The sequence below is a fragment of the Siniperca chuatsi genome, linkage group LG6 (genome assembly GCF_020085105.1).
Source record: "Siniperca chuatsi isolate FFG_IHB_CAS linkage group LG6, ASM2008510v1, whole genome shotgun sequence".
Classification (NCBI taxonomy): Eukaryota; Metazoa; Chordata; class Actinopteri; order Centrarchiformes; family Sinipercidae; genus Siniperca; species Siniperca chuatsi.
In genome coordinates, this window is record NC_058047.1 from 12,720,700 (window position 1) to 12,737,798 (window position 17,099).

Here is a 17,099-nt window from a genome sequence, read left to right on the forward strand (position 1 = left end):
TGCATGTACTCATAGATACATGAGGAAACAACAACATACAGTATAGTGTCTTGGAGAAATGGACCACCATCTTTCATTCACCCTATTACCCCAAATGGAGTTTTGATGATGGCGGTAGAGAGTTGTATAGTTTTTGTACAAAGTCTCCCATAGGTGATCAATTGGTGATCTTGCCACAGGAAATGAAATCACATTTTCTTGCTCACCAAACCATTCAGTGACCCCTCGTGCTGTGTATGGCAGCATCCATATTCATTATGTTTCTCCACTCATTCATACAAAAATATAACATATAACAATATAGACACATATAGTGCCACACATACACGCATATTTTAAATACTGTATTTGTGTAAATGTATTTCTCTGTTACCATCTGTACTCATATACATACATACACAAACATGCACAAATACGCAGACGCACACAGATGTAACATGAAGGCTCAAAGGAACTTGAACTGCACCTCCCAAATTCATCACTGATAAAATGGTGCCTGGAAGAAGCATTTCCAAAGAAAATTCCAGCATGGACCAAACAATCTGCTTCAGTTATGACTTATCAAACCCACAACAAGACCATTCTGCCTTTTGGCCCATAAACTTTCCCCATTATCCCCCAGACTGTCACCAACTTATGATCCATGCTTCATAAAACCCCTTCATTCATCACCCCCAATTAAATCAATTATCATTCCTGGGATCGGATCCCGACAAATCACAGCGGTCGATGGGCAGGTAGACTTGGGCCAGTGGGGGCATTCGGACAGGCAAAATGAGACAGCGGACAGATAGAGTCATCCTTCATGCTAAGTGGGATTGTCCTGACGCAGACTGAGATAGACCCTGAGGTGTAATGGACCTCTTTGCCTTGACTTCCTCTGGCCTCAGCGACAGTATAAGGTGGAGAGCAGACCTGGGTCAAACAGCGGCTGAATAGTTTTGATCCAAAATGAAAATACTTGCCATTTTTCAAATTACGAAACGATTTATGGCACAAATCTTAAAATTAAAAAAATCTTAAAGCTGCAGTATTTTTTCATATTTGATAGCAAAGTAAACAGGACTAATTCATAATACTCTTTGTCTATGTGCCTGCTGCCTAAGTGTCTCATCCTCCTGACACTGGCATTTCAAAGATGTTGGGAATGTTTTGTGTGTAAACAATTTTTTGTGACAACTGAAGTGATGCCAGCAGTCTCAGAGCAGGGAAATCATTGCAATAACAATGGCTAAACAATAAAAAAGAGGAAGGAGGTTTCTTGCGAACTGGAAGGAGGTTTCTTGCGAACTGGAATAAAACATGTCCAGCAGATAAAACTGTGGTTTTTGGTGAAAAAAAAGGTACTACGAATGTATTTAAAATAGAGCACTTAAGCACAACAAAGTATCGCTTCTGACTTTAATTGTAATATTTCAGACTTTAAATGACTATAATTAATTAATTAGTATTTAACAATCACTTTAAAGTTCTTGTACTCCAGAAAGTCTTATGGACAGATGCATCAGATCATAAACTCTGACTGTGAAAGAACCAAAAAATCCTGCACAATGTCGATCAATTGTACTCACTTTATTAACGACGTTTCGGTCCTCAGACCTTCATCAGGTACAACTCTTTAATTTTAATTAGTATTAAAAGAAATTTTCAAAGAAAAATAACGAAACATTACCAAAGGTTTTCAACAAACATTCTGTGATAGACACATATTTGTAAAAAGGTGCGAATGATTTAAAATCATGATACATACACAATATGTACAGTATAGTATGGTAAAGGTCAGGTAACTGAAAGACTTGTTAATGTTAGGGAAAGTTTGTGTTTGTGGTTAAATACTGAAAAAGTCAACACTGACTGGAGGAAAAGCCTGGTCTATCCATTCCTGCCATCCACTTTGTACACCTAGCAATTCACAAATCCAGCCAACCTCCTTTAAAAACAAATGTATGGACATTTGTTTTTACTGCAGTGTAAAAAAGTCAAAGTATATTTCCTACGCTGTAACAAAATGTTGCCTGTTAACACATATTGCTATTGAAAATAATGTAATCCAGGGGGCATTATATTTCTTTCAAATTATTATATAACTTCAACTTTGACTCATTTTAGATAATATCTTCACAAACTCTATTAGATTAATATTGTGCAAATATATAAGAGCTCATCCACTTGTTATCTTGATATCTTAATAACAATATCAGTAAAACACATTGTAATTAAAAGCACAATGTCCATCTAATTATTTAGAGACTGATTGGGTATATGGTCATGGTATATCAGACAGCTTTACTTTGAGTAATTTACTTACCTGCTGAAGATGGTCATTGTTCCATCCTAGTGCAAGACCTATGTGCTACATTTGACACTGTAGAACATAATATATTAATTAATTGGTTTCATAATTTCACTGGAATAAGCATCTTGGCCAATGAGTTGTTTAAATCCTTTTGTGCAAACATGAATTTCTTTACGCAGTAGTGACCTTCATCTCCTCCTCTACCAGTACCTCATGGGTCAATTATAGGCCCATTTTTTTCTATATACAAGCTCCTGCTTGGTCACTTAACAAATATATCTTTCAATTTTTATGTTGATGATATGCAGCTATATCTTCCACTCATTCCTGTTGATAGTGACAGCCTGGTTGCTCTAAAGGATTGATCTGAGGAAATGTTGCATTTGTTATAATATTATTTAGCTCAATGAGGTTAAGATGTATTTCATTTTATTACCGTACATGTGAGCTTATATCTGAAGAAAAAACATTCAAATTCTGAATTTGCAACAAGGGTAAAGGTGCTGCTATACCTCCTAAACGAATAATGCACCAACCCACTTAACATAGCAACTTCTGTATAGTTTTTTTTTTACATTTCAGTTAAATCACATGTTTAATCTGACTATTAATGAACATTTTATTGTCTTGTTTTCATTACCTAAGCACTTTCTAATTTTTATTATACCAAAGGGAAATAGTATACACTGTAGGCAACTTTTGTGCTGCTGTTGTGATACACATGCTAATGTTTCAGCACAGTAACTTTTTAACTTTTGACCATTTAGATGGTCATATTCACCATCAACCACAACAACACTTTCAGAGAGAAAAGGACAGAAGGTCCACAACTGTTTATACAGTCAATTGCACAGGACCTCAGGACCTGAATAATAATAACAAGATAGCCCCTGAGTACTGAGTATCCCTCAGAAAGAGTGCCTGGCTTACTGTCACATATGACAATAACTGGTGGATGGCAAAGGGCATTACAATGAATGAAGACCATTAAGATGTTCAAGCTGAGTTCTTGCATCTGCATACATTTTACATTTCCATCCAAAACAAGGAAGAATATACTTTGTTGATATTTTGGTTAAATTGATTGAATGGTGTCAAATTTCCATTTGTCTTATTTTTGAATTTATGTTTTTAGCAGTTTGATATGAGAACAAGTGGTTCACACGCATCAAATTTACCATATTGAAAATTGGAACTTTCTGTGGATGTATAGTTTTCATCCAATAACAGCAATTTGTTCCAGAAATAACCGGAGGGAATGGTGGGAGGACAAAGAATGCAGACCTTGGTCTTAAAATGCTTTCATGGGAAGAAGGGACAGGGGAACAGACAGACAGAAAGAGACAGGGAGATGAGAACACACGGGGATTTCCTGAGCCGATGGTATCAATACGTTTAACATGTCCTCTATGTTTTACTATAGCACCACTGGGTTCCCACCCTCCTTCCCCACATAAAACACATCATCGAGTCCTTTCTTTCCTCGGCAGCTTGCAAAGATGTTGACGGATGCTGGTTCGGACTCAAGGATGGGGATGGTTGCCAAAAGCTAAGTCTTATCTTCTCCTTAACCTGCGTCATGTTTGAGGAGAGGAGAAAAGAAACACCACAATGACCCGGGGGGGGGGGGGCTACAACATGTAAGGTCATTTTTTATTGCAATAACATTTTATCCAGAGCAAGCAGGGAAAATAGTTCAGTGCGTTGCCCTAACAAGGTTTTTGACTGATGCTGAAAAATATTGAAATAGTATGAGGGTTGTTACCAAAGTCATATCTGTTTCTCCAACTGATAGTTTGGTCTACTGATTATGATTTGTACTATACTATAGTACAACTATTCTGTGGTCAATAGATATTCATAATTGCATTGCATTGTAATGGAAAACAGAGACAGTTTACGTCTTGTTGTCTTTCTGTCAAACCATGGCAGTTTCCAAGAGGCACACATATATCTTTGCAGGTGCTGCATAGTAAATATCTGCACCAAACAGTGAAAAAATACCTGTACACTGCGTGGTCATTCCATTCTTTTTTTATTCTACAGACATGTTTTGACTAGAGATGGTATTTTCAGGTGGCCTTCATAACTTTTTAGTGGTATGAAGGATGGACATATCTTGGGGTGTCCTCTTATTTATGTGACCTCTTATTTCCTGAATGCCTACCGCCATGTATTTAATTAAAACAGTCCTTATTTTTTTCAGGGTGTAACATGCATGTTTTAATGTCACATCATAATTCTTTTAGATATCTCTTTTTGCAAGTACAACAATGAAAAAAACATGTTGCTACACTGCACTTAATTATTCAGTCAAACAAGATTACAACACAGTGGTATATCACAGAGAAATCAATTTTAAAAAACACGAACAAAATGCAAATTTAACACATAAATCTTCCAAATATCCAAAGCATTTCTCTTCTCTGCCACAAACACCTGTTTCAATACCAGGCAATGTTAATACTTTTCCAGGGTAAAACTCTCTGATGAATTTTATAGTACATCATGCCCTCTCGCAGACATGTTAACAACTAGGAAATGGTTTTCATGGATTTTTTTTCTTCAGTCAAAATATTTTTATATTGTAAAAACAATTAACAGTATTGATTTGTAATTATTTTCTGCCCATTGGTTGTAACGAGTTTCTTATGAGGGGGGAAGAGAAGAAAAGAGAAACTGAAAACAAGAGAGAAAAAAGAGAGAAAGAAAAGGGAGGGAGAGTGAGGTTGAGGCCTGTGGTGGATTGTGGGCTGGGGCTGCTGCTGCCTCAGCATAGTCAGCCGACCGGTCTAGCCTGAGGTGATATGTTTTCCTCAGGAAATATCTGTGGAGGCTAGTGGGTCTAGTACTGGGAGCCCTGCCGGCTGTGTGCAGCCAGGGAGTGTGGGGGGTGAGGGGAGCAGGGCTGAGGGCTTAGAGCAGCCCCAGGAAAGGAGTCTTTTCCTGGGGTAGAGACAGGAGTGAGGCAGGCTGAAACCATTGGCTGAAACACAGAGCTCCAACATGACGGGGCTTTGACAATGCTTTCATTCAAGGTGTATATATAGGTGCTTAGTGGTGTAAATAAATTAGACAAAAGCAGCACTTAAATTCTTTTGAATGTATTTTCCTGTTTACATTTTTGGCCAGCATTGCCTTTTTTTAAAATAATGTTCTGTGATTTACCACAAAACCACAATGTTAGACATTTTCAGATTAAATACATGCATCTACAGTATGCAAGTATGTTTTTCCAGAATGAAAAAAAAGGGTACAGATTTTTTTCTCATGTTCATACATTTTGACATTGAACAACTGTGTTTTAACATGTGGGGTCATAAAACTCACTCAACACATCAATGTATAAAAAATTATGCAGTGATATTTTATGAAATGCAAGTTATTTGCATATTTTGAGCATTCTGTCAAATATTGCGTACTGTAGTTATATGCAGCTTGATCCTGAGCAAAGAAGAATCTTTTCAACACAGAAAAGAACAGTGCTTGCAATGCTTGGCTAATTCCCAATCAAAAGAAATAAACCTTAAACCCTTCAGATGTGAGGATGTGCAGGTTACCATGTCCATGCCTGTTTAAATTAAGTGTTTGTGATGCCACATGACTAGCAATCTGCATTTTATGTGCAGATTTTTAGTCTTTGAAATGTGTAATTTTCTATTTCCATTTTTCACCACTGGAAAAAGTTTCTCCTTTTACAATATAAATAATTACAGCAAATTAAAAGGAAGGTAACTGAAACTCTTGGTTGACAAAATGATAATCCCATTACAGAGTGGATTTAAATTTAGAGACACTGAACAATAAATGTCTGACAATGATTTGTTTTCATTTCAAATGATGTGAAACACACTGCTCCTGGTGTAGTTAAAAATATTTATTTTAATCTGATGAGTGTCTAGACTATTCAGCATTATCTTGTACTGTTCTTTGCCTGTATGCCATGATATCAGTGTTTTCCAAGAAGTATTTGAATGGTTTATTAACTACTTCCCCTTTGCAATACAGACCTAATAATTAATATGTGAAGGATATGGAGGAGAAAGGCTCCAGACTGGGGAAGAAAACTCATGTTCAGCTCTCCACAGTCTACAAAAGCCCCCTGCAGCAAGTTAATCTGTTAATTGTGTGTATGTTTATGTAGATACAGGTATGTATGGATGACAGTGTGTAAGTTTGTTAATGTTTGGGAATGGTGTGCATTGTGTGTTGGTATATACACATGTACGTTTGTGTGTGTTTACTGTGAGTGTACTTAGAACATATGGGCTCATGTCAGTTAAAAATCTGTGTGACTATGTATAATTATCATGTCTGTGTTTGTGTGAGTGTGTGTCCTGTAATTCATCCCCTGTACAAATTCTAGTAGAAGACTTCCAGGATCCCCATTTGTTGATCACAGAGGGATAGGATAGGAGATTATGCCTGGATTTCCATGTTTCAAACTTCATCAATCAGCCAGCACCAAAATAGGATGCATATGGAACTTGCTCACACATAGGCACATACATACAGTCACAACCACACACAAGCATACATATGTAGAAATATCCACAAATGGAGCGTACAGTATACATTGCTAAGGAAGCATTCTGTTTGCATTTTGAATTCTGGGATATAATCATATAAGAGTATAAGAACCATATGAGGAGTTGAACATATCCCCAGAGTTACTCTTGAAGGAAAGTAGGTGACAAGTACTTTGTTGTGAGGAACTTCAGTATTATAGCCAAGAATCTGTCTGTTTTAAAAAGTAAATGATGACATTTCAGAAAATAATTTTCTCGCAGTTGACAGTGTCTTGGAGACGATGTTAGTTAGTGTGCTTCAATTTGACATACATAAAACATGGACACGTTGTTTGAAAACACTATATTTTAGAGACATTGAAACTTTAGGTAAAGATTTTGCGTTTTTAAAAAGTGCTTTAACATTTGTGAATCACTAACACACTAAATATACATTATTTTTTGTTACATTAGTTACAATGAACATATTAAGCCACTAACGACATGCCTGAAAGCCAGTGATGGAAAGTGGATGGAATTACTGTACTTAGGTACAATTTTGAGGTACTTGTACTTTACTTGAGTATTTAAATTTTATGCTACTTTGCATTACTTTACATGCATTAATGGGATACGTATGCAGATGGGGCGGGAGAGGAGCTCAGTGCATCATGGTAAGTCTCCCGGCAGTCTTGGCCTATAGCAGCATAACTAAGGGACTCACCCAAGCCTGCCCTAACTATAAGCTTTATAGAGAGGATCTTGATAACTGAAGACTCTGGCTCACATTCTACTTTTGGAGACTCTAGGACCACAAGTAGCCCTGCATTCTGGGAGCGCAGTGTTCTAGTCGGGTAATAAGGTTTAACATCAGAAAATTGCAGGTCATCCAGGTTTTTATGTCCTTAAGGCATGCTTGAAATTTAGCTAACTGATTAGTTTAATCTGGCTTGATCAATAGATATAATTGGGTATAATTTGCATAACAATGAAAGTTTATGGAGCGTTTCCTAATAATATTGCCTAAAGGAAGAATATATAATATGAATAGAATCGGTCCAAGCACAGAACCTTGTGGAACTCTGTGACTAATTTTGGCATGCACGGAGGGTTAACATGTACAAACTGAGATTGATCTGATAGATAGGATTTAGACCAGCTTAGTGTGGTTCCTTTAATGCCAATTAAATGTTCCAGTCTCTGTAATAGGATGTGATGGTCAATGGTGTCGGATGCAGCGCTAAGATCTAACAAGACAAGTACAGAGACAAGTCCATTGTCCGATGCAATTAAAAGTAATTTGTAATTTTCACCAGCGCTGTCTCTGTGCTATGATGCATTCTAAATCCTGACTCAAAATCCTCAAATAAACTATTGTTATTTATAAAGTCACACAACTGATTGGCGACTGCTTTCTCAAGGATCACAGAGAGAAAGGGAAGGTTAGATATAGGTCTATAGTTGGCTAAACCCCTGGATCAAGAGTGGGCTTTTTAAGAAGAGGTTTAATTACAGCTAATTTAAAAGACTGTGGTACGTAGCCTGTTAATAAAGACAGATTGATCATATCCAGTAAAGAAGTGCTAAGGGTAAAACCTCTTTAAGCAGCCTAGTTGGAATGGGGTCTAAGAGACAGGTTGATGGCTTAGATGAAGAGATCGTTGAAGTTAGTTGAAGAAGGCTGATAGGAGAAAAGTAGTTTAAATATATATCAGGTTTTACAGCTGTTTCTAAGGTTCCTGTTGTTTACAGTAATTATACGAAGAACTCAATTATATCTCAATATCCTCACTGGTTGCCACGCACTTCCTGGTTTCTAGGTGTTGCTAATGAGGAAAACAAGCAAAGTTTTCCTCGTTGACGGGTGGTTGTTTACTGTGAGATGGGTTTTGAAGCCAAAGCAGGTGAATGACTCAGTGGTTGGATAATCTTCTTGTGCTGCTCGAACAATGCAACCAGCCAGTAAATAGGAAACCATCAGGAACATGGTGAAAGAAAGAGACGTGTTGCTGTGTCTGAAAATGTGGAGGTAGTGTACTAGTGTATTTATGTCTTGTGTGTGTCTTGTGTGTGGGTGCAAGTGAGCATAATTAAAGATTTTATATATTTGCTTTTTTTTGGTATGCGGATCAGTTTGGATACAAATGTGTGACTCTTGGCATTAAATTGAATTTATGTGTGCATTTGTAACTGCCAGCAATCATGCACAAAAATGTTAATCAGTTATTGTGTTTGGAAATGATTTATTTAGACATTTTCTTGTGTCTCTTGTGTCTTTGAGTGAGTGTGCATGCCTAAGTATGTACTAACACGTAGGAAACAAATTACACCTTCATTATTTGTTTGTGCATGTGTCTATATGTGTGTATGTGTTGCTGGTCCAGTTCCTCCGCACTATCTTAGGAAGAGATAGAATGTCCAGGTCCAGTCTTGATCGATGTGCTCCTGTGTTCAGAGGAAGCAACAAGTGTGTGAATGTGTGTTTTTGTGTGTGTGTGTGTGTGTGGAGGGAAAGGGGGGCAGTTATTTTGGAACTGTCCAGACGGAAATGGGACCGAACTCAAGGAGGATGCAGATAGGGTTGTCAACTCACACACACAGACACTCACACACACACTTTTACAAGTGCTACCACATACACCAAAAAAAAATTATGAAGCTACACTGTGGTTGGGTCGTTTTGTTACTGTGCAAACAATAACCCCACACACACACACACACACACACACACACACACACACACACACACACATGTGGCTGAAATAAAATCGGGCTGCAGGCCAACAATGAAGTGATAATGAAAGATCAAGGAAATGTTTTAGGTTACAGCTCAGAACAATTCCCCCCCCCCCCCCACACACACACACACATGCACACATTTACTCTGACAAGGTTTCTTATTCGTAGCTCTTTTACACACAAGTCCCATGTTTGATGCAGGATAATGACGCAGTATTCAAGTTTTACCTGTTTATACTAGACTGCTTGCCACTGGTTAATCCTGGGTTCCCAAACTTTTGTTGGTCTCTCCTTTTGCGGAGACATTTTTTGCAACCTCATGAATTATACTAAATAATATTAATATACTGTATTTGCTAAACAGTTGTTAACTTTCATTTTATGAAACCATTTAAAAGTTAATGCAAATCAAGTTTAGTGATAGTTCAATCAGGAAGACACTCCTCAGTAGTCCTCAGTAATACTGCTAAGTATAAGCTACTTCTCGTTCAAGACTGATCTGCTCCAACAGGTCCCCCCTCCATGCCTGCTCATGGCCACAAAAAGGCCAAGAAATCATGTCATTTTCAGGCTCCTCAGCCTAAGAGAAGAAATGTCTCTTCTTCTACTCGTTCTCTTGCTCACCCAGCCTCATTTGCTACCCCAGCCACTCTGCTGCAGATAACACCCTGTTCGCCATTATACAGTCTCTGGCTGGTTCCAAGCAATCGACGCACGCCTTCAGTCCCTGGAAAATGCTTCAGCCTCTGCCTCATCATCAGCGACTTTCGTCACCACCCAGGCCTCCATGATGCAGCCTGCCTCCGTGTTCAACCAGCCCATCCATTGCTGGCCATATTCCCTCATTTATTTTGGTCATTGCTGACTAAGTTGGCATATCATGTTGCTGGTCATTACTGACCATATTCATTTAGTTCGTGGTCATTGCTGCCCTCATTTTGTTTTCTGGCCAATGGTAGTCATCCACTACCTTAACCATAATGGAAAAAAACACATTTTCTTGATTTTATCAGCAATACTTTTGTGACTAATCCAATCTGCTGCTGCCTGATAAGGTAAGGAACAATATTTTATTTTGGGGGGATATTCCTGTACAGCTCCCTACCCCGTGAAAATGATGATGTCACGATGAGGTCTAATCGCCAAACAATCACTTATTTCTTCAACTTTTCCTATTGTCAAATAAATAAATTTAATTACTCTTTAAGCCTCTCTTTCAATTAAGTCTCTTGAACTTACATTCTACAATCAAGTATCTGAGTATACTGAGCAGACCAGAGTAGACAGGCAATATACCAGGGTTAATACCATAATTATCCATTATATAATGTAGAAATTGAATACTAAACTGTCATGGTACAGCGTACCACTTCTAGTGTCTGTTTGTCCCCTGTTAGTTCTCCCTCTGTGTTTGTCTGTGTGTGTGTGTGGCTGGCAGGGTGTGGCCTCCCAGGAACCTCCAATCAAGAACTGACAAACCTGCTACACTCTTGCTGTTACTCACCTGATCTCCATCCACTAATCAACACCTGACAGTATATATACCTTCCATCCAGTCTTCGCCAGATTGTCTGTTTACCTATGTGGTATACTCTTAGGCCTCTAACCGTGATCAGTGATAGATTATATTGTTTGTATATCTGAGATTCTGACTAACCCTGTGAATTCTTGTGTCCAGGCTCACCTCAGCCACCATCTCCTCACCACGGACTCTCCACCGCTTCACCTCAGCCTGTTGTTCTCATTCCGCCTGCCTGCTCTCACCAACCACTCGCCGGCCAGCCATCTTTCCCCTCCACACACCTAGTGTCTACTCGTGGTTACAATAAATTTAAACTAATCATTTCAACTCTTTGTCAGTCGTGCTTTTGGGTCCAGAATCTCCGTGCGCCTTAACACTAAACACTTGTTCACTCCTTGCTATCACAGCTGCAACCTGCATTAATCCCAGGTCAGGAAGCTGCGTAATGTATGTTGTGCAATTCAGACTGACTGTAACCATTATCCTGCGTCACAGTCTCAGTCTGAAAGGGTCAACTGAGACACACACACACACACACACAAGCATGTACACGTATAATCTCTGTCCTTTCCATGGGTGCACACCTTGCCTTTTTGCGCACATAGCCACACACACACACACAGTTGTACATGCTCAGACAGGATCTACTTAGTCTCTCTCTATTTCCTCTCAACCCAAACACTTATATATGAATTTCTGAATTTGTCCAACTGACAAAAAACATACAGTCGATATTTTAAAACTGAAAACCTGCTGCTTTGGTGAATCAGAACTAAAAGATAAGAGGTTAAAAAAAGGGGGAAACGCCCGTCATAAAACAGGAAAGATGCAAAATATCCAGTATCATTTTCTATGTAGGTGGCTGGTATTCTTAGTTCATTCATGTGTTCTTTTTTTATTTGCCTTGAAAGAGGGGGTCATAAATCTCTACAAGAAAAGTCAAACTGGAGGCGTTTTTCCTCCAAAAATACTCTCGGTTTCCCTTGTCACGGGTAAGAGGGCTTCACGTGTGGTCTCACCTTAAAGAAAAGAGTTAATATCACAGCTGGAAGGTGGCGAACCTTGTGGTTAGTGCCCAAACAGAAACAAAATCTCACTTTTCCCCAATAAAGAGGAAAAAGAGATCCTATGTACTTCATTCTCTTGGACATATCAAAGATATGTTTTTGCTAACAGCTTTTGTGGAGAGACACAACTTTTTATATGGATCTTGTATCTCTAAAAAGGCAGCCATGGAGAGTGTTTGCTTGCCGGCAAACCTCCCCTCTCTTTGTCCTTTGAGAATCCCCCCCACCAGCATCTCTTCATATCCAGTCCAGCGTCATAAGTGGTGGTCGAACCACAATGTTTTCTCAGGGCGGTTGGTTACACTGTTCTCCTCCCGCGGTTGCTAGACCATGGCAGGGGAAGAAGCTTGTTCAACATGTTTCCCGTTTAAAAAAAATGTCTGCTCCCTCCCTCCTTCTCCAATACCACCCAAGTGTTGGGGAGGCTCCTACGCCAAGTGGGGATAGGCAAAATGTGCGCAAAATGAATCTTGTGACATCACATGATTTAGACTGCTTCAAATACAGACTGCCGATGTATGTTGAGTGCCCCAAAAAGTAATTCACCTCAAACAGTGGTGGTCCATAATCTGGGATGCATTAGAAATATCCAACCACAGAAGCAGAACTTTGTTCCACAAGACTTCAGAGAGGTACAAGCATTTAAATACACAGAAGAGAGAAGGTTCTTCAGAGAATACTCTAAAGCTTATTTCTGCTGCTGTAGTTGGGTTGTTTTTCCAAGGGTTTGACTGATGTAAAATATCTTTCCTTTTGACTAAGTCAGTGTTTTCAATTTAATTACTGTATTTTCTAAGGATGTTGTGTCTCCTCTGATCTAGTATACACTGTTACAGAACCAGTTTTATCTCACATAGGATTTTAGGCTTAACTGCTACCCCTACATAGCAGTGTACTGCATATTGCATGTACTCATTTGGCTAATCAGACCCATAGAGGCTATTTTAATCACTGAAATGTGATTTCAATTATTTATTATAAAACATGGGTTGGCTTTGCCACAGTACTCCATAATCTAACACAGCCCCTGCTGCCTCACCTGCTCAGTGCACATCAATAGCAGATTCCACACTGACTGCTATGTCCACCAATTTTCAGCCCTTTCCTGTTATCATTTGATGATGTTGGCTGGTTCCACTGGTGTTCTTTGGGACCAACATGGATTTGCCAAGGCCAGTCAAATGTGGATATCAGTTTGTGGTTTGCTTGTGGTACTATGTAAGTTCAATCAGACGTTTGTCCCTTCTGGACAATAGCCTTGGAAGGTGGCCTGCATTTTTGCAAGAAGTCATGGTCATTCTGTAGTGTTGGCGTCATGGCAGAAGTAAAAGTATTCAGCTTTGCTCCTGTAGTAACGGTGTGTGGGTTCAACTTTTGGACCCCATCTGAAATTTGCTCTTCATGCTCGTCCCTCTAAAGCAGGGGTGTCCAAAGTTTTTTTGGTGAGGGCCAAATACAGAAAAATAAGCAAAGGCCCGGGCCACACACAAGAGGTGACATATTGACACATGATTACTGTGTGTATTTCTAACTCACCTATAATGTGAAGAACATTGCTCTCAGTGGGAGCAGTGATGCTGTCCTTTGGATTGAAGGATGGCTGGGATGTCAGGAGAAAGTTTGGTGGTTGAGACACGAAGGACTTCACAGAGATGGCTATCAGTCATTCTGGATCTCAGTCTACTTTTGTTCTGATTTAACAGAGAAAATGTTTGTTCACATATGTATGTTGAGCCGAACAGGCTCATCATTCTTTTTGCGTGGCGTCTCATCAGAGGAAACTTGGCATGATCCAAACTCTGATAGAAGTCAGGGAGGGAGAGAAGCTGATGTTGACTCTTCAGAGAATCATCACATTGCATTTCAATCAGTTCTAACTGCAGACTCTCCTCCACTTCTTCTGCATCCACCAGGAAGGGGGTCGAGAACAGCTTGATTTGTTTTTCAATGACAGAAAAATCTTGAAAACGCTGGTTGAATTCTGTCACGAGAGATGTAATTACAGAAGCATATTTCTCCTTTTTAGCAGAAAGGTCTGCCTTTGGAAAAGCAGACTTGATTTCAGACAGCGCAGGGAAGTGTGCAGCATTAAAGCTTCGTAGTTGTGTCTCAAACAGGCGGAGCTTTACACAGAAGGCTTTCATGTGCGCATACAGGTGTGACACCAGCTGTTCTTTGCCTTGTAGGTTCTTGTTCAGTGTATTCAGATGATGAGTGAGATCAACTAAAAATGCCAGGTCTGCCAGCCACAGAGGGTCACTCAGTTTATGAAGAGGTCGGCCCTTCTCTTTCAAAAACTTGTCGATTTCTGATCTCAGCGAATAAAACCGCTGCAGCAAAGAGCCGCGGCTGAGCCAGCACACATCACAGTGGTAGAGTACATCCCCGTATTCAGCATCCACGTCAGATAAGAAAGCTTGAAATTCCCTGTGGTACAGTCCTCTAGCTCGAATTATGTTGACAGTTTTTACAACAGTGTTCATCACATCGCCCAGCTGGACAGTCTTGGCACACAGTGCTTCTTGGTGGATTATACAGTGCATCCTAACAGCCTCACCTCCGCTCTCTTTTACCTTGACGCACACCATGGATGCCATTCCTTTGCGCTCACACGTCATGGCCGGAGCCCCATCCGTTGTTACTCCACAGAGCTTGTCCCATTTAAGCCCCATCTTTTCAACTGCCTCTGACACAGCTTCAAAAATATTTCCACCCGTCGTTGTGCCTTTTAGGCTCATCATATCAAGCAGCTCCTCCGTACAGCAAAAATTATCATCGACTCCCCGCAAAAAAATTAAAAGCTGTGTGGTGTCTGTGGCGTCTGTGCTCTCATCGCATGCTATCGAGTAAAAATCAAAAGCACAAGCTTTCTCTCTCAGCTGAAGTTTCAGGTTAGCTGACAAGTCCTCGATTCTCCGCACCACTGTATTTCTGGATAAGCTCACGTTGTTGAAATCCTGCACTTTTTCCGGGCACATTACTTCTGTGACTTTGATGAGGCACTGCTTTATGAAATCACCGTCTGAGAACGGTTTGCCATGCTGGGCAATAAGTTGTGCGACTTCATAGCTTGCTGCTGTGGCGTTTTCCTGTATTTTGTTAGCACGAAAAAAAAACTGTTGTTGAGCTTGCAGGCTAGCTGCCATTTGCTTGAATTTCTGTGCTCGTTCGGCACCTGTGTACGATGCGTAGCTCTGATGCTTGGTCTCATAGTGCCGACGGACATTATACCGCAGTTGGCCCGCGGGCCGTAGTTTGGACACCCCTGCTCTAAAGCTTCTCACTGCTGCTGCTGACTCTGTGGATGATGGGTTAGGATTTTGACGGAAGTCCATCCTGATTAGCTAAACAAACACATGAACATTTCAGTGCACTGCTCTCCAAGGCTGAGTGGGAAAGCTTATAGAGCCTAATACGGTGCACCACCTTTGTTCATAGCACTAACGTTACAAAGTGTGATCTTCATTCTCTGCTACACCTCAGTGATACAGGCTATGAAGTGATGCAGACATTAAAGATACTACCCTCCTCCCCGATCAAATCTGTCACAGTGGTTGTTACAGTCTTGGCCACAATGAGACTGATCTTCACCAAAACTCAATGGATCTGCGTGACAAACATGCCGATTCATCCACAAAATCACCAGGCTTTGCCATCAACAAACTCATTGAGCATATCACCTCACTATTCCCTGTGGTGCACAACACTAATAGTAAATGTGTAGATGTGTGTACATACCTAAATAAATGACAAGTACACATAAATATTTTATCCAGGTTAAGATTAGCAAGATCTAAACAAGTGTCAACAGGCGGTACTTGTTTAAATTAATTAAAACAATCACTGACAAATTAAATGTAACCTGCGCTGAAAAAAGTTGGTTTGTCCATTTAATGCCAACAATTACCCATAGAATTAAATCATTTTTGAGGTGGAAGCCACCAATGCTAAAGCTGTCCTTATGCACAGAATACCTACACTAACCGGTCATGTTCAGGTATCTTTTGTCAGTTCATCAACATTTAAACTGCGGTAACCACCAACTCCACTGTCATTAAAAGAGCCTCTTTCTATTTATTAAGAGTTCCTGTGACCTCCACACCACAGCTCAGGAGACGTTGGTAGGTTCCACTTATTTGGATGAAGGAAGTCAATTAATTCATAAATACTTTAGCACTTTTACAGTAAGGCGAGGGGAAGATGGCTATTGATTGATCCCACTAACACAGCAGCCTTCCCCCTCACTCCATGTGGAGTACCTTAATGAATCAGGGGCTTTTCTTAACCAAGAATATTGCAATCAGAAAACAGAAGAAAACATAATGATTTTTACCCTCAGTTAAGTGGGGAAGGACTTGGAATATGAATTGGCTTGCTGTAAGGAGGATGTCAGGGGCCGGTAATTGGTATCTGATGAGCATTAGTGATGGTAACTATCTGTTATTTCAGTGTAAAACAAAGGCATGAGAAGAAATGATGGAAGATGAGGACAGAATTTGACCCTTTTCTTTGAAAAGATGTGAATTTTGAAGTTATACATTTTTTAAGAGCACATATAACAAAATGGACGGGTGTTTCGTGGAAAAGAAAAGAGAAGCTGGATGGCTCTAGATCCTCTGTTCTGACCTTTGAGCAAATTTGGTGAAACAGCAGAAAAAAATGACCTCATTTTTATAGCACTAAGACGGTCACATCTATGGCGACCCAAACAGACCTGAGTATCATAGAACTCAACACTTCACTGAAGTAATTTTCATTTGCCGGTCACAAACAAAAAGTGATAGTGTAGAATCTGTAAAAGAATATCTTCAGAAGTTAAAAAAAAATGTTTTTCATCATAGTTCTTCTTTCTGCTGGAAAACAACCACCATATTTTATAGCTGCTTGACAGGGAAAATAGTAATTGAATGGATTAATCTTTTAGCTCAGCTGAGAGAAACCCCTTCCAATGAAACAGCTTTCCTATC

At 39.7% G+C, this 17,099-nt stretch overlaps 1 protein-coding gene and 1 long non-coding RNA gene across 2 annotated transcripts; one reads left to right on the forward strand and one right to left on the reverse strand.

Moving 5' to 3' along the window:
• The first annotated feature begins 9,678 nt into the window (after window positions 1-9,678).
• On the forward strand, window positions 9,679-11,392 carry LOC122878089. Its single transcript, XR_006378406.1, has 2 exons — window positions 9,679-11,078; window positions 11,222-11,392. It is a non-coding gene; the product is annotated as an uncharacterized LOC122878089 (long non-coding RNA).
• A 2,165-nt stretch (window positions 11,393-13,557) lies between these two features.
• LOC122878088 (general transcription factor II-I repeat domain-containing protein 2-like) lies at window positions 13,558-15,361 on the reverse strand. The gene is made up of 2 exons (XM_044200428.1): window positions 15,304-15,361; window positions 13,558-14,621 (listed from the first exon to the last, which is right to left on the reverse strand). The coding sequence occupies exon 2, from the start codon at window positions 14,613-14,615 to the stop codon at window positions 13,692-13,694; it is 924 nt and encodes a 307-aa protein (XP_044056363.1). The 5' UTR covers window positions 14,616-14,621; window positions 15,304-15,361; the 3' UTR covers window positions 13,558-13,691.
• Between the last annotated feature and the right edge of the window lie 1,738 nt (window positions 15,362-17,099).